At 34.3% G+C, this 24,515-nt stretch overlaps 1 protein-coding gene across 3 annotated transcripts in view; it reads left to right on the top strand.

The window, feature by feature from the left end:
* Window positions 1–24,515, top strand: part of UPF2 (UPF2 regulator of nonsense mediated mRNA decay) — a 144,975-nt gene that overhangs the window by 11,088 nt on the left and 109,372 nt on the right. For 2 of the 3 annotated variants that reach the window (XM_037845225.1, XM_037845226.1), the window contains exons 4-7: window positions 6,191–6,351; window positions 16,704–16,901; window positions 19,748–19,897; window positions 21,188–21,291. In XM_037845225.1, the coding sequence (XP_037701153.1) occupies window positions 6,191–6,351; window positions 16,704–16,901; window positions 19,748–19,897; window positions 21,188–21,291 (613 nt within the window). The remainder of the gene's footprint in view (window positions 1–6,190; window positions 6,352–16,703; window positions 16,902–19,747; window positions 19,898–21,187; window positions 21,292–24,515) is intronic. The other variant, XM_037845227.1, reaches the window with a different exon arrangement.

The following is a 24,515-nucleotide window of genomic DNA, read 5'->3' as shown; positions in this document are numbered from 1 at the left end:
CTTTAAACTTTATTTGGATGTTTTTGGCCTGTTGTTTTAGCCTAATGATAATTTTGAATATTGATTACATGTGTATTAATTATACTTATCAGCTTTGATAAGCAAGGCTTCTTTTATTATTGACATCATTGATAAAAATTTTGAAAAGGATATAATGTTAAGGGCACAGCTTTGTGGCCTTTCCCTAGAAACTTTCATCCATTTAGATACAGGAATATTAATCTCTGGTTATTGGAGAATATTATTTACTTAGTATAAATTGACCATAGCATTGTATCATTTATTTTATCATAGAAAACTTTGTCCTCCAAGAAGTAATAATTTGGGGGATGTGAAAATTTTAATCCCATTATATCAGTAAACTGGTGTAAGTTCTCATAAATCACTCATACCTTAGGATGGCTTCAACTTGAGCAGACCCTAGTGAAGATGTAAATGCCTGACTGAGCAAAAAAGACAGGAGGAATGAATGAGTGCAGAATACCTTATTTGACCTACTGGTAGTTGCCACCTTAATACATTACAGCTTACCTATAAAATAGCTGCTTTCCAGAAGTTTCTCTCTCCCCACTCATCCAGTAAGTGTTGAGTTTTTTTCTACCTTAGGAATAAATCATGGACAATAGTTTTTCCCATTTAAAGTTTCTGTTATGCATGATAATGTTAGAAATCTAAGTGCCATTCCAGCTGGTATTTAGGACTCATGTAGTTAAATTTCTTTAAGTCTTTATTCAATATGTTAATGATGATTTCTTTTAAAAGGCAGTGTATTATTTTCAGGCTAGTAAAAAATGCAAATTAAAAAGAAAAGCATTGGCAGTGGGAGGTGGCATCCATCCCTGGGGACTGAAACCAAGCAGAGTGTGGTGGGCAAGTGAGGGCTCCAAGCTGGGGAGGGGAGTCACCTGGCCAAAGATACCCAGAGAGCAGAATGCCTGAACTCCTTGAGCAGGGACAGCCCTCAGGCAGCTGGAAGGTGACACACAAGGACTGGTGAAGGTGGAATCAAAGCCACTGGTCCAGTGGACAAATTCTCTCATGCTTGGTCAGATTTCACTTTGGGGAAGCATGGGTGTAGGAACCCAGGTGCTAAGTAAGAGTCAGATGAACATTTGCCGCTGGCATCAGGACAAAGAAGGGAGAGCCTGAGGCCTGAGCCCAGCTGCCCAGACACTAAATCCACTGCAGTGACTGACACCTCCCTTTCCCAGTGGCAAAGCTGTGCCATTTAGATGTGCATGGCTGTAAGGACTTCAACTTCCAGTCTTCTCCTCAGATCTGGCCCCTACTTGTGTGGCCTCAGCACAGCCCCCACTATTTGGTGTCTATAACACAGGACTCCCAACCCCTTTGGGAACAGTGCTGCATCAGACAAGGGTGAATTTTTTTCCGGGGATGGGGGTGGGGCAGGAAAAGAAGAGAGCCCACATGCTGCTCCCATTTTAAGGAGCCAGGAAAGGCCCTGGTGCACGCCAATCTCTACAGGTGGACTGGGTCATTTTAATGAACTTGGAAGATAGCACTGTTCTTTGAGATTGTGAAGTCTTGGTCTGTACTTAAAAGTGTGTACGTAAAAATTCATTTGACCAGGTTTTTAAAATGGCATGGTTAAAATCTCTGGTATTGTTGTTGTTGTGCTCTTTTTTATTTTTTTTAAAGACACGAATGAATGAAGGCAGGATTGAATGAGACCCATGGAGTTCTCTTTCTGATGTTATCTGGGCTTCTATTGTAGATTTTAGATAGCTAGTACTGTTTCTAAGCCCTTGGGGGATTCACAGTTATAAGCAGGCAATACAACTGACCCTAGTGTGGGGTGAATTCTAATAAATTTGAATCTGTAAGCTTTTTGTATCTAAAATATGTTAATTTAAAATCATGTGTTTTGTTTAAGTAATTTTTTAACCACTCTTGATCTGGGCAGTTACAATTAATATTTACACATTTAAAAATATCGTCTAGTAATATTTTACTTTACTTTCTTGGTTGGTTTTGCCTTTATTTTATTGTGTTCAGTGCCCTTAATACTTTGAAATGCTTCATACTTTGAGATACTGTTCTTATAAAGGTATTTAGTATTTTTTTGATATTAATAAAAATTGGTTTGAAGAAATCAGTTAATTTTTACTGGATATAACTTTATGTTAACTATGTAACAGAATTGTTTCGTGCAGTATGGTAAAAACTTATAAATTCAGACATTAAGTCATAATTCATGCTTGAATAATCCTGAAGTGTCTTAATTCGTTTTTTCTGTCTAATTGGTGAACATGGTGGCAAGTTGCTCTTTTTACCACCTGTGAGTTAGAAATGATTGCATCCTCAGTCCAGCAGCCATAAGTGATCTAATATAAAGTTTAGTTAAAAAAGAAGAAAAGTAAGTAGAATGCAGGCTTGTTTTTTTCCCTCCATTGTTTATAAAATCATAAAGGTTTCTTTTATTAATGCAAATTCACAAGGTATTACTTTACCGATGTTGAGATTTACAAACACATTAGCCTAAAATTAAATGGTGTTGCTTTTGCTTTCACTTCTCCTTCCAGGTAAGTTGTACCTTTCCTTGCAGGTAGGTAGTTTGATAAATTGTGTAATATTTAAGCATATTGAGATGCTATATTGCTGTACCTTAGACTTACAGAGGTACTAACAATATTTATAAGTGCTTTAAAATTGTTACTTCCTCCTAATATTCTCTAATTCTGTTTAAATGATGTTGCTATAGTTTTAAAATAAATAGTTGTTGAATGAGAACAATTATACTTAACTATCTTTTAGTATATTTTCACAAGATTACAAAACATCTGTACCTAAATTCTAAAACGAAACCAAAAGAAAATTTAAGTTAATTCTAAAGCAAGTTTTCGTGAAAACCCGACAGTGCTAAAGGAAGTGAAAAGTAAAACCCTGTAGTTGTTCTGGAGTCTGCTTCATTTTTTTCAGGATTTTGTCCATGTGTTCTTTGTTACTTTGCATAACTGTACAAGGTCAAAGCTGAAACAGATTTCTATATTCTTGCCAAGGTTTTCTTCTGTTTTAACTTGACTAATTGCAGATTAATGTAATACTTGACATTGAAGGTCTTGCCTTTTTTCAGTGGGTTTTGGCTATTTTTGTCCTCCTGAAAATACCTCTTTGCATTTACATAGTGCCATCATGTGCATGATCTTAATTGAAATACTCCCAGTACCCCTGAAAGGAATAATTAACTGTATTTTGAAGGTGATGGAACAGAATGAGGGAATAAGGGCTTGCACAGTATAAGTTGGGTAGCAAGTGACAGAGTCAGCTTTTTCCCCAAGTGTCCAAGACTCTTTTCTACCTTCTCACGCTGTACTTTTCACATCTTACACAGTGCCTGTCATTATCTGCATTTAGTACTTGTACTTTTTAAAAAGTGTCTAGGCAAGCACTTTAACCAGTAGTACTTAGGCAGTCAAATCCAAACAAAACAGGGACCAAAAAGAAAACAAGCCCCTTGATCTGGAAAGGCTTGCGTTTGATATATACATTATAGTTGGAAGACATTGTAATTTCAATATAAGAGAAATAGTTGCTGGTTTACTTTAATTTGAGAGGCAGCGTAGTCCAGTAAGCTAGGGAGCAAATTATATTCTGGAGCCCTACTGCTTGGGCTCAAATCTTAGAGTGCTGTTTTTTCATACTGTAAGTGGGGCGCAAGTTACCTGACCGTGTGTGTGCTTCAGGTTCCTCATCTATATAATGAGAATGGCAGTGGTTCTCTACCTCTGAGATAAATATGAAGGATGAAATGCATTCCTATGTATAAAAGCACTTAATATCAGTATCTGGCAGATTGTAAGTGTTCAGTAAATATTATTATTAATATATTGCCTGTTAACCTTTCTGAAATTGTGTAGTTAAGTAAATGTACTAAACTTTCATAGCTTGTTTAAAATTTTATTTTTTTAAACAATATGTAAAATAGAATAGCAAAAAAGTCAATAATACACATGAGAAATGGAAAAAAAAAACAAAAATGCATCTGATACTGGAACAATTAGTAAGTTTTACAATATTAAATTAGTAACAGAAAAATCACTCTACAAATCAAGGATTGGTGTACTTTAGGATTGCTTCCAGGCAGTGATGCCTTATTTATTTTGAGTGAAGGTCTACTTTGTGGTATTTTTTTAAACGTATATGCCTGGGAATCAATTGTTTCATCACTAACTTTTTCACACTTGTAAAATGGGGCCAGAACCTCCCCGTTGTGCGGTATCATGAGGGGTGGACTAGTTTATAAAACATGTAGGATGACTCCATTAACTCCATCTGTTTATGGCAGGGATCAGCAAAACACGGCCTGTGGGTCAGTCTGGCCCCACTGCTAGTTTTCGTATAGCCAGTGAGCTAAGAATGATTTTTACCCTTTTAAATGGTTGGAAAAAATTAAAAAAAAAAATAATTTTGTGACACATGAAAATTATACAAATTTGAAATTCAGATTTCATTGTCCATAAATAAGGATTTATTGGAACATAGTCACATTCGTTTATGTACTGTCTGTGGCTACTATCGTGCTATGTATTGGCAAGATTGAGCTGTTGTAATAAAGTTCTTTTGGCCTGCAAAGCCAAAATATTTACTTTCTGCCCTTTACAGGAAAGGTTTGCTGACCTCTGATTTTTGACATTCTTAAAAGAACTGCTTCAATTCAGCTTTACTTTATGTAATACATTTGTTTCTGCCAAGATTGTGATCAAAATGATATGTGATGAATCCTATCTTTAGCTTGATTTTGCTTATTTTTTAGTGATATATTCCCATGGAGTTCACATTAAAAAGTTTGGTGAGATTTTTGTTATAACACTGTTGTAAAAGAGTGTTACTCTGCTCAAATGTGCTGTGTGATGCTTATTTATTATCTAATTTTAATGGCTTTTCTTTAACCTCAAAAATCATTTTATATTATTTCTAACAAGCTCATCCAAAGTGATGTTGTTTCTTTTAGTGAGTGTGAATATTTTTAAATGCTTTGAATTTTTACTTTAATTTTAAAAATATAAAACTTAACTGAATGAAGCTGTTTTTGCTAGTAAAATGATTGGATTTCGTGAATAGTAACTAATGTATGCATTTATCTATCTTGTGCTTGTAATGGGAACCTGATATTCCTAAAACATATAGTTTTATCATTTGTAATGTTACAGCACATAGAAAAAGTTTATGTGGGTGCGGACAGGGTAAGATGGAAAAGTTTGGAAATAATTTCTGAGTGTAATAAAATATTGAATAAGTGTGGAAGAGTAAGTATAGGCATAATTTTCTTTATTTTCTGTAACTTTTGAGATATATTACAAAAAAAAACCTCATCTTGTTCATAAGAAAACTCCAATAACAGGTAATAAAACAATTTATAAATTTTACTTATGAAAATGATTTAATGTAAAAATTGTAATTAACTTTTTATAAAACTATATTGTATTTGCACTATGGTTTATAAGTTTAAAATGTTACACTACCAAATAAATATTTACTGTAGAGAAAATGAATTCAGCTACAGAAGTCTCAACCATCTATATGAATTTAGTAAGATTTTTGACTATGCATTTTGAGATTTCTTTCAATAGTTTTACCTTTCTAATTATGGGTGGTTTATCAGTGTACTGGTTGCGTGGTGGAAGAGTAGTTGTATCTTCTGCTTCTCAGAGATGACCTGGCCTTGAGTAAGTTGATTGCTCGGTAAATATTTGTTAAATACCAGTCCTTGCACAGTAAATTGAGAATTGACTCTATGGAAAACGTGGACTTTTTCAAAAGATAATCTTGATTCAAATCATTGTGGAAGTTTAAGGATAAATCTGACTGTAACTTGTTTTTGAAAACTATTGTTTAGTTGCATTAACTATTTTTGGTAACTGAAGGGAGTGGGTGTAACAAAATACTAAATTTTTAAGTTTTAATATTGTTAAATATTACAATATTTCTGCAGGCATAATTGTTAGTTAACTTCGTATTTGAGGAACTAATGTTAAAATTTAATTGCTTAGGTAAATTTGATTATACAAATGCTAATTTTCAGATACATCTTGAAAATATTAGGTAATAAGAATAAGTGAAAATTGTGCTAATTTGTGTGATAAAGTCAAATTTTGTGGAACATTACTGATTTAACAAGAAGTGATTAAATTATTTCGATAAGATAGATTATTTCCTGCTCTGTTTACAGGTGTATTCTCCATTCTAAAGGGGAACTAAGTGAAGATAGACATAAACAGTATGAGGAATTTGCTATGTCTTATCAGAAGCTGCTGGCAAATTCTCAATCCTTAGCAGACCTCTTGGATGAAAATATGCCAGATCTTCCTCAAGACAAACCAACACCTGAAGGTAAGATGTCCTTAAAAACAAATGTTATGTTTTTATAAGCACTATTATCTAACTTTAGGCTTGTCAGATGTCTGTTATTGAAAATTTATGTCTTAAAAATGCCTTCACATTTACGTGTAGAAAAGTGTTAAGACCTAATAATAAAAATAAAGGATACTTGAAATGTTCACCTGAATGAAAAAGTCCCAACTTAGAGAATTAACTCATATGATAACGAGTTCCTTCAGGTTCTTCTGTAATAGGTATCCTTGGGAGAAAGCTTTCACTTTATTTGTCAGATAGTAATTAGAAGATGGATTGGACCTTTGGGATTCTAATATATAATCTATATTTAACCTTACTTTTAATCTAATTTGTTTTGAGTGATAGATTATCTTAAAGCATTATTTAGAACAAAAGTTTACCTTGTAGTTTTATAGATGAATTGTTTATCATTTTGTAAGATGAGTTGTTTTCCATATCATTTCAAAGATGTTTTAAGCTTGCTTTCTGATTGTCCTTCAATTGATAGGGCTTCTAATCTTTTACTCTTGCCTCATCACACCAACTGCTTGATCAAATAATTATAGTTATGTTTGCTGAATAAATGTTTGTTAAGGAAATTTAAAATTCTCCAGTGAAAGTGAGATACCTTAGCTTAGTATAGGTTAGTGAAATAGTGACACATCCCAAAGTAATTTGAGCAGAGAAAAAAAAATATATTTACAGCCTCCCCCGCCCCGAGGAGCTGGGGGAAGGTGCAGAAGTGTTGGACTTCCTCACCTGGACTGGTGTTGATGTTATCACAAACACTGGGACTGGTGGTTTGATGTGCTGAGCCCTCAGTCGTGGGACTTGCTCTTATGAAGCTGGTTACTGCAAAGGAGAGGCTAAACTTGCATGTAATTGTGCCTAAGAGTCTCCCCGAGTACCTCTTTGTTGCTCAGATGTGGCCCTCTCTCTCTCTAACTGAGCCACCTTGGCAGGTGTACTCACTGCCCTCCCCCCAACGTGGGACCCGACTCCCAGGGGTGTAAATCTCCCTGGCAACGCAGGATATGACTCCCGGGGATGAATCTGGACCCGGCATCGTGGGATTGAGAATATCTTCTTGACCAAAAGGGAGATGCAGAACGAGACGAAAGTAGTTTCAGTGGCTGAGAGATTTCAGATGGAGTCGAGAGGTCACTCTGGTGGACATTCTTATGCATTATATAGATAACACCTCTTAGGTTTTAATGTATTGGAATAGCTAGAAGTAAATACCTGAAATTACCAAACTCCAACCCAGTAGTCTGGACTCCTGAAGACGATTATATAACAATGTAGATTATAAGGGGTGACAGTGTGATTGTGAAAACCTTGTGGATCACACTCCCTTTATCTAGTGTATAGATGGATGAGTAGAAAAATGGGGATAAAAACTAAATGACAAACAGGGTGGGATGGGGGGGATGGTTTGGGTGTTCTTTTTTACTTTTATTTTTTTTTCTGATGTAAGGAAAATGCTCAGAAATAGATTGTGGTGATGAATGCATAACTGTATGATCGTACTGTGAACAGCTGATTGTATACCATGGATGATTGTATAGTATGTGAATATATTTCAATAAAACTGAATTAGAAAAAAAAAATTCTCCAGTGATCCTATTTATTTAAAAACCTTAAGGGTGAAGTATTTGCAAAGTGTTTTTTAATAATATAGAAAAGTATTTTGTGTTACACATCCTCCATAAATATATATTGTGCACTGTTTTTACATTTATTTTATTTTACTTATGTATAATCATGTACGTAAGTCCCACTAATTTTTATATCTTTTGATCAATGAGCTTCAAGTTTTTTTCTGCCACAGAATTTGTATTTTGGTTGAACTTGTCTTAAGACATTTCTGATCAGAAGGGGAGAGCTTCAGTCTTTCACCTTTGAGTGTATTAGCTGTGGGTTTTTCATAAGTGGTTTTTATCATGTGAGGAATTTCCTCTTTTTATATGCATTTTTGGGGGTTGTATGTTTATTTTTAATTAAATGTTTTAAAAAATTAAACTTGTAGGTTTACAGAAAAAGCATGCAGAAAGTACAGAATTCCCATACCCCCCCACTCAGTATTTCCTATTAACATTTTGTATTAGTGTGGTGCCTTTGTTACAATTAATGAACCAATATTATTAAAATTATACTGTTAACTTATAGTCCATAGTTTACATGGGGGTAAACTATGTTTGTGTTGTATAGTGCTATGGTTTTGAAAATTTCTATTCTGCTAATGTATATACAACCTAAAACTTCCCCTTTTAGCCACATTCAGATGTATAATTCATTTTTTTAATTACATTCACAATGTTGTGCTGTCATCACCACCATCTGTTACCAAAATTTTTCCATCAGCCAAACAGAAACTCTCTACCAATTAAGCATTAATTTTCCATTCTCTGTTCCCACTCCGGCCCTTGGTAACCTGTATTCTAGTTTCTGACTATGAATTTGCATATTCTAATTACTTCATGTGAGTGAGATAATAAAATATTTGTCCTTTTCTGTCTGGTTCATTTCACTTGATATGATATCTTCTACTCATCCATGTAACATATATTAAAACTTCATTCCTTTTTATAGCTGAATAATAGCCATTGTATATAGTCCATCTGTTGATGGACACTTGGGTTGGTTCCATCTTTTGGCAATTATGAATTATGCCACTGTGGACATTGGTGTGTAATTATCTGTTTGAGTTCTTGCTTTCAATTCTTTTGGATATATACCTAGAATTGGGGTTGCCGGACCATATGATAATTTTAGACTTAGCTTTCTGAGGAACCACCAAACTGTCTTCTGCAGTGGCTGTGTCATTTTACATTCTCAACAGCAGTGAATGATTATTCCCATTTTTCCACACCCTCTCCAATGCTTGTTATTTTCTTTCTTTTTTTTCAATAGTAGCCATTCTAGTAGGTGTGAAATAGCGTTTCATTTTAGTTTTGATATTTATTTCCTAATGGCTGTGATATTGAGCATCTTTTCATGTGTCTGTTGGCCATTTGTATATCTTCTTTGGAGAAATATCATTTGTTTTTTGCCTATTTTTTTAATTGGTTGGTTTGTCTCTTGTTGAGTTGTAAGATTTCTTTATATATTCTGGATACTAAACTCTTATCAGACATGGTTTCCAAATATTTTCTACATTTCTGTATGTTGTCTTTTATTTTCATGATAGTGTTTTGCACAAAAATTTGAAATTTTAATGACATTTCATTTGTTTATTTTTATTTTTGATGCTTGTGCTTTTGGTATAAAATCTTAGAAACCATCACCTAATAGTGCCTAGGTTCTGAAGATGCTTCCTTATGTTTTTTCCTAGGAATTTTATATTTAGATCTTTGTTCCATTTTGAGATGATTTTTCTTTATGGTGTGAAGTAGGGGTCCACCTTCATTATTTTGCTTATGGATATCCATTTTTCCCAGCACCATTTGTTGAAGAGACTATTCTTTTTCCCTTCAGTGGACTTGGTACCCTTGTCAAACTCTGTTTTATATGTTTATATAAGATTATTATATCTTTTTGATGAATTGACCCCTTGCCATTATGAGGTGACCCTCCTTATTCCTGGTAATATCCTTTGCTCTAAAATGTCCTTTGATATTATACATCCACTCAGTTTGCTTTTGATTAGTGTTCCTATATATATCTTTTTCCATCCTTTTACTTTTAACCTATTTGCATCTTTATAATGAAAGTAGGTTTCTTATAGGCAGCTTATAGTTGTTTCTTGCTCTTTTTATCTAGTCTGATAATCTCTGCCTTTTAATTGTGGTGTTTAGACGTTTACATTTAATATGATTATGTGTTTGAGTTTAAATCTACCATCTTGCTATTTGTTTTCTGTTTTTCCTATCTTTTTTTGTTTCCTTTTTCCTCTTTTTCTGCCTTCTTTTAGATTAATTGAAATTTTTAAATGATTCCATTTTATTGCCTTTGTTTTATTAGCTATAACTCTTTGTTTTGTTGTTGTAGTGGTTGCTTTGGGCTTTGTGGTATAATTTATTTTCCACAGTCTACCTTCAAGTAAAATTATACCACTTCATGTATAGTTTAGGAACTTATGACAATATACTCCTCCCAGCCCTTGTGTTAAAGATGCCATGTATTTTATTTCTATATATAAGCCCCATAAAACATTGCTATTTTTTATTCCTTAAACAGTTAATTAATTTTTTAAAGAGATTAAAAATTAGGAAAAATATCTTGTGTTCTTCATTCATTTGTATAAAGCCAGATTTCCATTTGTCATCACTTTCCTTCTGCTTGAAGGACTTAAGAATTTAAGTCCTGCAGGTTTACTGGCAATGAATTCTTTCAGCTTTTGTGCATCTGAGAAACTTTGTTTGTCATCATTTTTGAAAGATATTTTCACCAGGTATAGAATTTTTTTCTTTCAGCACTTACAGGTAATGCCCTACTGTTTTCTACCTTATGTTGTTTTTGATAAGAAACCTTTCATCTCTTGTCTTTGTTCACCTTTACATAATGTGTAGTTTTTCATTGGCTGCTTTAAAAATTATTTTCATTATCACTGATTTCAACCAATATGATTATTAAGTTGATTGGTGTTATTTTCTTTATGTTTCTTTTGCTTGGGTTCAATGAGCTTCTTGGATCTGTGAGTTTATAGTTTTCATAAAATTTGGAAAATCTTGACCATTATTTCTTCAGATCTGTTGTCTTCCTTTTCCTCTCTGTGTTTCATTTTGGATAGTTTCTATTGCTGTCTTCACATTCAGTAATCCTTTCTTTTGCAGTGTCTAATATACTATGTAGTCTTGTAGTTTTCCCATCTAGAGATGTAGTTTTTTATTTTTATTTTTTTGATTTCCATGTTTGTTAAAGATTTTGATATGACAGTTGAAACATCAATATTCTGAATGGAAATATAAATTCACTGTTGAAGTCTATCATTTTTAACCACAGCTTAATATTTGAGTATATGGTAAACATAAATATGAAACAGCTTTTTAAGTTATAGCAGATTAGATTTTGTTATTTAGAAAATTGTCAAGCAAAAATAAAATATAACTATTTAAAATTATTATGAATATTTTATGCTTTTAAGAAACCATTTTACTTTCATTACAAACCATTGTGGGAATAACTAACTGATGCTATTGCAGTCTTATCTATGGTACCTTTTCTTTTACCTGAATAAAGAATTGCAAATTATACCTGAGAGAAAGATTCAGTAAACGAATTATCTTTCTTTAAAATATGTTGAAGAAACAAGAGCCTTTGTAACTGCCTTTCATGTCCTTTTACTTGAGCCATGGATGACCCATTTTTTACTCTTGTTGCAGCAGAGTGTTTATGCTGAAATTGTCTTCCTCTTTGCCCTTAATCTTTTTTTTCTTCTTTTTTTTAATTGTATGTAATCTCTTGTAAATTCTCCTCCTGAAGAGTGTAACAGTAAGTGGATATTGAAGGAAATGTTTCAATTGGTGAAATCTTTATGTCCATTGTTCTTTTTAAAATTATTCTATCATGAAATATTTGCAAACTATTCATTCAAATGCACTATTCCAGAACTTTGGCATGTATCTATTAAAGCATTTGTCTTAGATGGACTTGAGTTAAAAAAACAAGAATATTGATTCACGGTTTTGAGACTAGGAGAATTTCAAAATTGAGCTGTCATCAAGGCCATGCTTCCATCCAATGTCTGTGACACTCTGGTGCTGGCTGCTGGTGATCTTTGGAATTTCTTGGCTTGTGCCCCTTTCTCATGTCACATGTCGATGTCCTCCCTTCTTTTCCTGCTTCCATTGACTTTCAGATTCTGGCTCCTCCCCATGGCTTTCTCTGTGTCTGAATTTCTTCTACTGATAACTCCAGTAATCTTTTGAATGTCAGTTGCCAAAGGAAATATGGAAGCTTTTAAAAACTGGTGAGTTTTGTCAGCTAAATTTCTGTTGCCATTGAATCTCCATCATTTTTCCTCTTCAGCAGTTATCCATGGAATTATCTGAGTATTTTATTGAATTTTCAGAAGACATCTTGATTGTGGTGGGTGGGGAGAGTGAAGTCAGGGTTCCACCATTCTGCAGAGAGCTAGAGATGTGGTTTTAATCTCTAGAAGTTGGTTATATTTTCCACATATCTGTTTAACATAGTCTTTCTTCCAGCTTCTTGAGCATATGAAATATAATTGTTTTAATGTCCTTGTCTACTAGTTGTATCACCTGCATGCTTTCTGGGTTGGTCTCTGTTGATTGACCTCCTTAATACGAATTGTATTGGTTTGCTTCTCTGCAAATTTGGTAATTTTTTTATTGGACGTATGCTGGATTTTTTTTGTACTGATACAGATATCCCTTTGGTTTTGTTCTGGGACACACCTAGGAAACAGTTTTGTCCATTCAAGGCTTGCTTTTAAGCTACATTAGCTGGGATTGGAACAGCCCTTATGCTATGGTTAATTTTTCTAACTACCAACACAAAACCCTTCTGGTACTCCACCTGATTTCCTGTGAATTAGGAGGTTCTTTCAGTCTGCCTCACGGGCACACAACCTCTTCCTATGCCTCTGTGAGCCTCTGTGTGAGTACTAATCCTTTTGGGTTGTTATTTTTTCTCCACACATGTGCTGATGAGTACTCAGCTAAACATTCAAGGTGGACCCTCAGTAGATCTTTCAGATTCTGTCTCTGTGCTGCTTTCTTCTCTCTGGTACTCTGTCTTGCAAACTCTAGCTGCTTTGGCAGACTCTTAGCTCTGTCTCCTCAATTCAGGGAGACTGCTGGGGTCCCCTTCCAAGGCAGTAAGGTAGGGCGATCTCAGAGCTCATTTTCCCCCTCTTTTTCAGGGATCACTTTCTTGCACTGTCTCATGTCTAGTGCTTGAAAACCATTGTTTCATATCACTTTCTGGCTTTTTAGTTGTTTCAGGCAGGAGGTTAAATCTGGTCCCTGGTCCTTTATCTTGGCCTTAAGTACAAATTCTAGAAACCTGTTTTAAACATGTTAAATTGTTCAGTGGTCCTTTTTAACTTCACAGAAATGAGATCATGTTGTATATATTATTCTGCAAATGCTTTTTTTAGTTAATGATATGTCTTAGATGTCATTTCATATCAGAATACATACAGAGCCATCTAATTTTTAAAAATTACTATATAGTAATACCCTATTGTATAATGGTACTATAATGTATTTAACTTGCCCTGTTGATATTTAAGCTATTTCCATTTTTAGCTGTTATGATCTATGCTGTTAACAAAATCTCTATACTTAAGACTTTCCGTATTTATGCTAGTATTTCAGGGATAAATTCCTAGAGGTAGAATTCCTAGGCTAAAAGGGGTAGGGCATATGCATTTGGGGTAGGGTGGGGCATATGCATTTTAATTTAAAATATTTGATGCCAAATTTGCTTCTAAAGAAATTTACACACCCGCTAAGTATTATGAGAATGACTGCTTCTACATCCTTACCATATTACAATTCTTTGATTTTTTTTTAAAATTCTGGGCATTTTTAAGTTTATTGGCTGTTTTCTTTATATTTTTTTCTTTACAAAATACCTGTTTGAAATCTTTAGCTCTCTTTTTATTGATTGTAAAAGCACCTTCCATATTAAGGAAATTATTCTTTTTCATATGCATTGCACATATTTTCCCCCAGTTTTTCCTTGAGTTTTGATTGATTTTTTTGTCCCTTGGGAAATTGAATTTTTTATAGTGTGCAATTACTTTGCAAATACATGATTTTTCATATATGCTAAATATTTATGCATATTATAGAGTAAAAAGTGAGTCTCCAGGCAGATCTGTTCCATTCTCCAGGGAAACCATTAACAATTTGGTGTGAATTTGTACAGACCTTTCTTACACATAAGCAACATATATATATTGTTAGATTCTGTATATAGCTTTATTGTTAATTTAAATAAGATGTTTTACATGGCTTTTTTTTTCCAATAATATATTTTTGAGAGCTTTCTGATTCAGTTTGTGTAAATATACCTCATTCCTCTTAAGACCTGATTAATATTACACAGTGTTTATGTGCAGTCAACCCTTTTGCTGATATTTAGATTCTTTCCATATTCTGTTACAAACAGTGCTACAAAAACACCCTTATAAATGTTAGTTTACATTTTCAGTTATTTCTGTGGTATAGATTCCTAGAAGGAAAATTGCTGGATCTAAGATTATGCTTATTTTAAATATTGATAGATACTGGCACATTACGTCACAATTACGTTATATCGATTTGTACTCTAAGAAGAATGAGAGTGCTTATTTCCCTACATTCTTTTAAATGCTGTGTAATTTAATGGCTCAAGTTGATAAATGTTTGTTTTATTTTGATTATCCTGACTCTTACTGTGGTTGAAGATCTTTTCGTATGCTTTTATTCATCTATTCACAGGCTTTGTCTAGTTTTTCCATTGGGTTTTTATTTGTAGAACCTCTTTATGTATTATAGACGTTAATTCCTTCATATAAATCTTGCCAGTATTGTCTTCTAGTTTGTCATTTGCTTTTGTTTATATTTTTCATTAAAAAGAAGTTTTTAGTTTATTAGTCTTTTCCTTTTGGTGTATGGGTTTAGTGTTCTGATAATTTTGTGTTTAAATACACTTGTAGTAAGGAATATAAGGAATGAAGTATTGATCCAGTATTTTATTGTAGTTTTTTATCCTAAATGACATTTAATGAATAACTTTCTTTAGGTTATTTTTAATCTACAGTCATTCTCCTAGTCATATTCTAGTTTGCAGCAAAGTACAGTAAGACTAGATAAGTTCATAAATGTTCCTATGATCATGAAACCCAAGAAATACATTTGTATGTGAAGCTAGACTGTGAATGTGTGTGCGTATATGTGTAAATATATACATTGTGTTCTTCCCTCTACAGATATACCTGTGTATTCCTTCATCTTTTTTTTCCCTTTTCCGGTTATTTATCAACTGACCAACTTTTTTTTATTTTTTTATTTTTTTATTTTTTAATCTTCATTTTATTGAGATACAGTCACATACCACGCAGTCATACAAAACAAATCGTACTTTCGATTGTTCACAGTACCATTACATAGTTGTACATTCATCACCTAAATCAATCCCTGACACTTTCATTAGCACACACACAAAAATAACAAGAATAATAATTAAAGTGAAAAAGAGCAATTGAAGTAAAAAAGAATACTGGGTACCTTTGTCTGTTTGTTTCCTTCCCCTATTTTTCTACTCATCCATCCATAAACTAGACAAAGTGGAGTGTGGTCCTTATGGCTTTCCCAATCCCATTGTCACCCCTCATAAGCTACATTTTTATACAATTGTCTTCGAGATTCATGGGTTCTGGGTTGTAGTTTGATAGTTTCAGGTATCCACCACCAGCTACCCCAATTCTTTAGAACCTAAAAAGGGTTGTCTAAAGTGTGCATAAGAGTGCCCACCAGAGTGACCTCTCGGCTCCTTTTGGAATCTTTCTGCCACTGAAGCTTATTTCATTTCCTTTCACATCCCCCTTTTGGTCAAGAAGATGTTCTCCGTCCCACGATGCCAGGTCTACATTCCTCCCCGGGAGTCATATTCCACGTTGCCAGGGAGATTCACTCCCCTGGGTGTCTGATCCCACGTAGGGGGGAGGGCAGTGATTTCACCTTTCAAGTTGGCTTAGCTAGAGAGACAGGGCCACATCTGAGCAACAAAGAGGCATTCGGGAGGAGGCTCTTAGGCACAACCACAGGGAGGCCTAGCCTCTCCTTTGCAGCAACCGTCTTCCCAAGGGTAAAACCTGTGGTAGAGGGCTCAACCCATCAAACCACCAGTCCCCTATGTCTGTGGGCAACTGACCAACTTTTATGTCACTCTAGTATTTACTAAGAATAATACTCAAGGGAGGGAAGGTTTTTAGTTTAGGGCTTGTTTATGATTGACTTGAGAAGATAATTGCAGCATAAATGGTACAGAGTATTGAAAGTCATTAAAAACAAAACAAGTGGAATTGGAACTTTAATCTGGATCTTTTAGGAGTGGCAGGTTTACACATTTTTCATTTTGGCTTTGAGCTTCACGATAATATATCACGTCTACTTTGTATTATATTAATTAAAGCAAATTTAAGAGAAAAGTGTCTTTATCCTATACTGTCTTCTTACCTGGTCTGGTTTTAGGGCTTTACTTAAAGCAAAATTTGTGATTTTATGTTAAAGGTAGTTATTATACAGTTCAAGTACTCGTTGTCTGAAGAAGCTAATTGAAACACTCTAGATATAACAGCTATAAAATGAAAATATAAAATATCTTATTTTGTCACATTTTGTATGCTGTACATGAAATGGTGTTAATTACCTATAACTTACTTTATTTAGAGCATGGACCTGGAATTGATATATTTACACCTGGTAAGCCTGGGGAATATGACTTGGAAGGTGGCATATGGGAAGATGAAGATGCCCGGAATTTTTATGAGAACCTCATTGATTTAAAAGCTTTTGTCCCAGCCATCTTGTTTAAAGATAATGAAAAAAGTTGTCAGAACAAAGACTCCAACAAAGATGATTCCAAAGGTAAATTCTAGAGGAAAAATATTTACCTTATATAAGGGTTCAAGAGTTCAATCGGCAACTGAAAATACTGCCAGTAACTCAATTCAATTCTGATTCTACCCAGAGTTAGACCAGACTTCACAGGTTGTGGAGTGTAAGATTGCCCTTTAGTTACAAACTGCACTTCTGGCTAACTGTCTACAAATTTGGGAGTTCTCCCACCCCTCCCCCCCCCACCTTGGGTTTGATAATTTGCTAGAACAATACACAACTGACTGAATGTGCTATAGTAATAGTTTTAATTATAGTTGAAAGATACATATAGGATGAGGTCTGGGAGCGTCTCATACACAAGCTTCCTTCCTCTACACCTGGCATTAAAATGCATCACCCTCCTAGCATAAATATGTATCTTCTCCATCGTGGAGACACACCTGAGCTTCCAGTGTCCTGAGTTTATATAGGATTTCTTTATGTAGGCATGATTGGTGGAATCAGTGACCATGAGGTTGAACTCAGTCTCCAGACCCCCAATCAAATGGTTGGTCTTCCTGGTGTGACCACCCCCCAACCCTGAACAACAGGTGTGGCTGGCCCCACTCTGTCATCTTATTAGCATATGAACTATCAAGTGTGGTCCTGGGCCCACCTTGAAGAACATAAGGTACTCCTTTTACTGGAAATTCCAGAGATGTAGAGGTTACCTCCTCAAAAACTGGGGACAAAGACCAGCCAAATGTTATGTGATGCTACATCATAAGTGCTGTTGATGTTAAAAATTAGCTTCAAAACAGTATTTGTCTAATGTAGTTGCTAGTTTTGTAATGTGAACATTGGGTCATTACATTAAATGAATGACAGAATAATATGGAATGGAACCTGAAAGGGTGATAATTGACATACATTTAAGTTAATGTAAATTAATTTGAAAATGTATGTTTATACTAACTTACAATGAATTCATGTGAGATCTTGGTAAGATACTAATTTTTCCCAATTGAACTGTTAGGGAAAGTGTTAGCTATATAATGCTCTTTATCTGTAATACTCTTTGTAGGCTAGATATCCCAGGGTCTTTGTGAAAAAGGGTTTCTTTAGAGAAATCAAAAGCTTTGAGATCATGGGCTCCCACCTTCATATGCCCTGTTAAAAGTTAGTGTGTTTTAGGGTCAGTCAGGTTGAGGAAGAGGGAATAGTTAATTGAATCTAGTTGATTCATCCTCTCAAATGTATCTCAAATTCATCCTATCTTTACTACTACTATTCAGGTATAAGCTACCATTATCTCTTACCTGAGGTTATCTGGTTTCCCTTTATTTGCTCTTTCTCCCTTGTTTACATCCTAGAAATTAATTTTACTTTCCTGCCTAAATACTTTACATTGCACTTGGAATATAATTTAAAATTGTTAATATGGTCTCTAGGATCCTGCATGATTTGGCTGAGGTCTACCAGATGTCTCTTACCACGATTACCCTTTTTCATCTTTTTCAGTTTCTGGAGCAGGCCAGTCTTCTTTCCTCCTTCTACATTGTGCCATTTTCTGCTTGGAACCCTTTCTCCACTCTCCCCCACTTGACCTCCTCATGCATACTAATTTAATTTCCTTAGATAGATTATAAATTTCTTGAGAAAAATCACATTTTAAGCTTTTTCTGAGTGTTTTGACAGTTTAGCATGGTTTTGAATACATAGCTTAATCACTTAAATGTGGGATTTTGATAGCCAGGCATCAGGCAGCACTGGGGAGTGTCTGTATCTCCATATGGGCAGGGATTTGGGTCTGTTTTAGTTCCAGTATGTCCCCAGTGTTTAGAAGAGTACCTGGCATATAGTAGGAATTTAATAAACATTTGTTGAATGAAAGAATTTTGACAAAAGTAAGGAATGAATGAATGAGAAAATAGTGGTCTGTCTGTATTTAGAGGCAGGAAAACCAATCCATACTAGTTAGAGCTTTGATTCTCCTAAATATAGCATGGCATTATGTATCAGTAGGAAATTTCTGCTTTCAGTGCAGAAATTTGGAGATGAGAGAAAATGAGACGACGAGGATGAGAGATACAATATCAGCTGTTTGCATGGTAACTCAATCACCTTTAAGCATTAACTCTTGAACTCTGGTTTCTTTTTTTTTTTTTAAGTTTACAAAAATTTTCGGACAGAAAAGTAACACTAGTATACTGAACTCACATTTACTCTGTCACTCAGCTTCAACAATTATCACTTCAATTCTTTTGTTTTTATCTTTCCTTTATAGCCTTTTACTAACTCCTGGCCATTTTCTTTTGTTTTGTCCCGTTTCTGGTTCTTTCCCTGGACGTCTAAACTTAAAAGGATATCTTCCTAATTGACTTTACGATATCTAGCTTTTTCTGTCTTTCTAATTTATCTTATATTGCTGCTAAATTAATTTTTATATAATATCACATTTAAATGTTACCTCCTGCTCATGACCCAGTGGAGGTCATGCTACATAAAGGAAGAAATCTGAACTCCTCATTTCAGGATATGAGACCCTCCTTAATCTGAATTCACTTTTATCTATTCAACTTTATTTCCCCTTTATCTTTAGCACTAACCCTCAGTCCATGTAAATCTCCATCCATCTCTCCATGGATTTATCCATTTCTTTGTTTAGTGAACAAGTGGCAAACAGATACAAAGAAGTTATGGTCCTTGTTTCCAAAGAGCATAATACAATACTTCATAAAGTCTGAATGTGTTAAATTTTCATCCAAATTTGTTGCCAGGTTTATGGCACTGTGCAGATTCTGAGACAAGTTTTGGAGATTTTGTGAATCCTTAAACAGTTTTTTTTGGCATCATAATTTCAGTATGATTTTTAATTCTTCATTTTTAAACAGAGGCAAAAGACTCTAAAGATAATAAGGAGGCATCAAGTCCTGATGATTTGGAACTTGAGTTGGAGAATCTAGAAATTAATGATGACACTTTGGAGTTAGAGGGTGGAGACGAAGCTGAAGATCTTACAAAAAAACTTCTTGATGAACAAGGTAAAGTGCTGTTTTCTCAAAATTTTTCATTTTTGATTAGTTTTTACATAGAACTTGCCAAAGGATATGGTTCTTTAATTCCCTATTCTGTTGCCAGGCCATTTTTTTGGGAATTTGATTTAAACAAAACACTATATACCCAAGATTATGTGATTGAAAGCTTTAGTGATCATATATTCTGAATATCTTAATAGATGCTCCTTATTCTTCTCTGATTACTTGCTAGCGTTGTCCTTAATTTATTTTATTCTGTGACATAATCTTTACAAAATATAAAGATATTTGAAAGTTGTACTCAAATGGTGAGGGATAGAAAGACAACTAGCATATTAGTTCAACTGTGATAATTTTGTGTCTTTGTAATTGAGTCATGATTTGTATTTAGTTATAAGCATTGTACATCATTGCTGTGTACATTATTACCTAAATATTTCCTAACAGGTTTCTTTATTAGTTGGGACTCTTGGCTATAGGTGATAACAACTCAATTTAAATTAGCTCAAGGATGAAAGAGAATGTTTTGGCTTAGGTAACTGGGAAGCCCAGTGACCTCCAGGACTCTCAGGGTTTTGTTAGGTCTGTTGATGTGTTTGCTTCTCTGTGTACGCCTTCCCTGCCTTCTGTCAATGTTGCCTTTCTGGTGGCTTCATTTGTTCCTATTGCAGATTCTCTTTCTCCATGTCAGGAGGGGAGGGCAGGCATGGCTGGAGGCTGCTGAGGCTTGAATCATACCAGCTAGGGAATCAGAGGAAAAGAGACTCTCTCTTCCACTGTCTGTAAATATCATGAACGGGCTCTTTCGCTAGTCCTGTGTCATGCTCGCTCTTGTGGCCAAGTGGAATGGTGGTATGCTCTGCTCTGATTGGCAGCACCCACCCCCTATCAAATCATGTGGAACTGGGGAGGCTTAGTTCCTCAGAGGCAAGGGTTGAGAGTACCGGTAATTGACAGAGCCTGGGGGAAGGAATGCTGGGAGATAAAATAACAGACATACTACAAAGCTACATGCATTTTAATATGAACTTCAGTATCTAATGCAGAATGTTTACTTTTCTATAGTTGATTTCTGAAAGATTAAAGTGATTTGGGTTTATGATTCTAGAGATACCCAAACTTTCTCGGGTAATAGCTCAAAGGTGGTTATTTATATTTATTTATTTGCACAGGAAAATGGCTCTAGATTTATCTATTTCCCAAATAAATAATAGTTTGATATTTTTTATTCTTAGTTGTTCTCTGTTTTGTTTTGTTTTGTTTTGTTAACCTATTTAAAAAATAATTTTATATTAGAACAAGAAGATGAAGAAGCCAGCACTGGATCTCATCTCAAGCTCATAGTAGATGCTTTTCTCCAGCAGTTGCCCAACTGTGTCAATAGAGATCTGATAGACAAGGTATGTTTATGTTTCTGTATTTGTCCTCAAGCATGTAGACCTTGTTAGGTAGCTCTAACTAGTAATGTCAGTGGTTTCCAGACTTTATATGCCATAGAATGAACCATTTCCTCAAATTAAATCTTATATAGGGCTCCAGGATAAACACACATAAAAATAGAACCTGGTCATTGATGCTCTGGTTGGGTGTGAACTAACTCCAGAATGCTGTTGGCTTGACACCCTTCTCATGAGGACCCCACAGTTTGGAAACTGTTGTTTTAGATCAGAGGTTCTCAAAGTATGGTATGTGATTCCCTGGTGGTTTTGGAGACACTTTCAGGAGGTCTACAAGATTAAAATTATTTTGTTAATAATACTAAATATTTTTGCCTTTTTCACTGTTTTTGACATTTGCAAAAGTGATGGTGGATAAAACTGCTTGCATTTTAGCATGAATCAAAATGTACTAGTGATTGTATTCTTCACTGCCATTCATTTGCACTTTTAAAAAATATGCCAGTTGTACTTAAGAATCTCCTTGATTCAGTGAAAATCAGTGATTTTATTAAATTTCATCCTTTGAATATACTTTCGGCAAAATATGAATTATACGTAAAGCACTTCTGCTCTTTTGAGGTTGGCTCAAGGAAAAGTGCTTGTGTGATTGTTGCAAGCTAAAGTAGTCAGTTTTTCCATAGTTGTCAGAACTGATAGACAGAGTTGGGTATTTGGCAGACATTTTTCTAAAATGAACAAAGTGAGCCTGTCACTTCAAGGTAACAACTGAAAGAATTTATTGTCAGTTATCAAATCTTAGTTTTCAATGAAGAGTACAATTCTGGAAAACTTATATCCATCACTGGTAGCTTGACAGCTTTCTAACACTCTTCTGAAGAGACTTAATTGATAAGACTTTTCTGATGAGATTGGTGGTGATATTAAAGAATGTAATTATTTATCTCATATATACATTTGGAAGCCCTGCATAGCTCAGTGATCTAATATTTTCCAAATAACCAATACACAGTGTTACAAAATCATGCATTAGTTTTAAAAGATCGATTCAAGCTGTGAGATAGACTGCTGGATTTTAATTTAACAGAGCATAAAAAGTTTATCAATATGGTTTCAGAGTCCACATTGCAAGTAATCCTTAAGAAAATATGCTTTCCTTTTCTAATAGACTATATAATATGTACGAAGCCAAATTTTCTTCATTTATTCATCCAAAAACAGCACATCACAATGGATTGAATGCATAAATAGATATGAGATCCAGCTGTCTTCTCAAACAGGTTTCATTTTGAAAAATTTATTTTTCATAAAACTTGAAGTAGCAGGTTTATTGCTACTTCTAAATAAATTAATATTTTATAAAAAGTTCTCAGTTTTAATTTCTAATACAGTTAGTATTTATAGATACAACCCACATAAACTAAACTCTTTAGGGTCCTCAATAATTTTTAATAGTATAAAGGACTCTTGAGGCCAAAAGTTGAGAACCATTGCTTTAGATCATTCTTTGGTCACAGTGAAAGGTAATCTTTTTTTTTTTCTTGTGATGCTTTGAAGGGTCCCTTATAAAGAACTACAGAAGTCAGGTTATTTTTCTACTTTTAGTTTAACCTTTCTTCACATATATAATTGTATTTCAGTGACTTATTTAGGTAATCAAATAGACCTGAAACTTATTCCAAATTGGCTTACTTTGGGAGTGTTTAAGTCATTGTGCAGATTCAAAAATCCTGCAAATAACAGAATTTATTTCTGCTTTCTTAAGAGACAGACTTTTTTTCTCTCTTCTGTGAGGCAGAACTCAAAATAATTGCTAGATTACTTTTCTGAGCTTTGGATATGACTGCTCTGTTCCCTGCTAAATGTTGATGTATTTACTGGATATGAAAAAGGATGAAGGAGATACATACTTTGACATTCCTGTTCCATCCCCACCCCCTACTTTTATTATCCCTAAAGTTGAAGGTAGGATTCATCACGTTTGTATCCTAGTAGCATTGTTGTTATGAATCTGAGGTCAGGCCATAAAAATGTATTTTTCTAGTATCCATCTCAGTATTAAGAGTTGTTGCCAGTAATGACCACATAATTAGATTTAAGTTAGCTCTCTGAAGGCCAGATGAAGAATCAGGAGCCATCCCCTTCCTATTGGAACCCGCTGGGTTCCTCCGGGAATAAGCTACCTTGTGAAAGGAATTTCTTCCATATACGTTGGTAAAGGTTTAAATGGCTTAACAGGAAAGTATTATGAAAAATAGGAAAACCTATGAATTGTTTTAATTCAATACTTATGTAGCTGCAAATAACTTTAGGACAGGCTTTTAGCAACAACGACGGCAAGAGTTATAAAACCAAAAATGTTCTTAGAAATCATCTGGTCCTAGCCCCTCATTTTATGGATGAACAGTTGAGACTTTCCCACGATTTCATAGGCAGAATACTAACAAGATCTGGATATCTTGTTTTATCTGTGCATAGACTGTGCTATTTGTATACATGAATTCATCTGTTCTTAAAATGAGGATTGGCTCGCCTTTTTTCCTTCTCTTTTTAAAACTATCTCTTTTGTTGAAATATATTCACATACCATATAGTCATTTAAAGTGTACAACAGCTGTTCATAGTTTTATTTTATTCAACACCACAGTTTTTGAACATTTTCATTACTCCAAAAAATAAAAATAAAAATAAGAACAAAAATAAAAGAGAACACTCAAAACCTTCCATACCCCTCCTCCCCCCTCATTTATTTCTTTTAAAATTTTTTTTAAATTGAAATATATTCACATACCATAAAATCATCCAAAGTATAAAACAATTGTTCACAGTGTTATCATATAGCTGTGCATCCATCACCGCAATAAAAATGAGAGTAAAAATAAAAGTGAAAAGAATACCCAAAAGTCTCATACCCCCCACCTCCATATTATTAATTGACTTTTTGTCCCCATTTTTCTACTCATTTGTCCATAAACTGGGTAAAGGGAATGTGTGCCATAAGATAAAACCTTCACTTTTAATTTAGTACTAAAGGGATAAAAGAATTTGCTTGTTTAACTTTATTATGTTACTGCCATTAAGATTTTTTATGGCACTCTAAATATCAGTTCTTCTAGTAGTTAGAAAAAGTAGGCATTGAACTCTTAAAAAATAAAATTGCTTATGAAGTGGGGGAGTATGATACTCCTTTATACTATTTATATGTAAGTGAGCAATTTAAAATTCTT

Source organism: Choloepus didactylus, chromosome 8, assembly GCF_015220235.1.
Source record: "Choloepus didactylus isolate mChoDid1 chromosome 8, mChoDid1.pri, whole genome shotgun sequence".
Classification (NCBI taxonomy): domain Eukaryota; kingdom Metazoa; phylum Chordata; class Mammalia; order Pilosa; family Megalonychidae; genus Choloepus; species Choloepus didactylus.
This window is presented reverse-complemented; position numbering and strand designations above follow the sequence as displayed.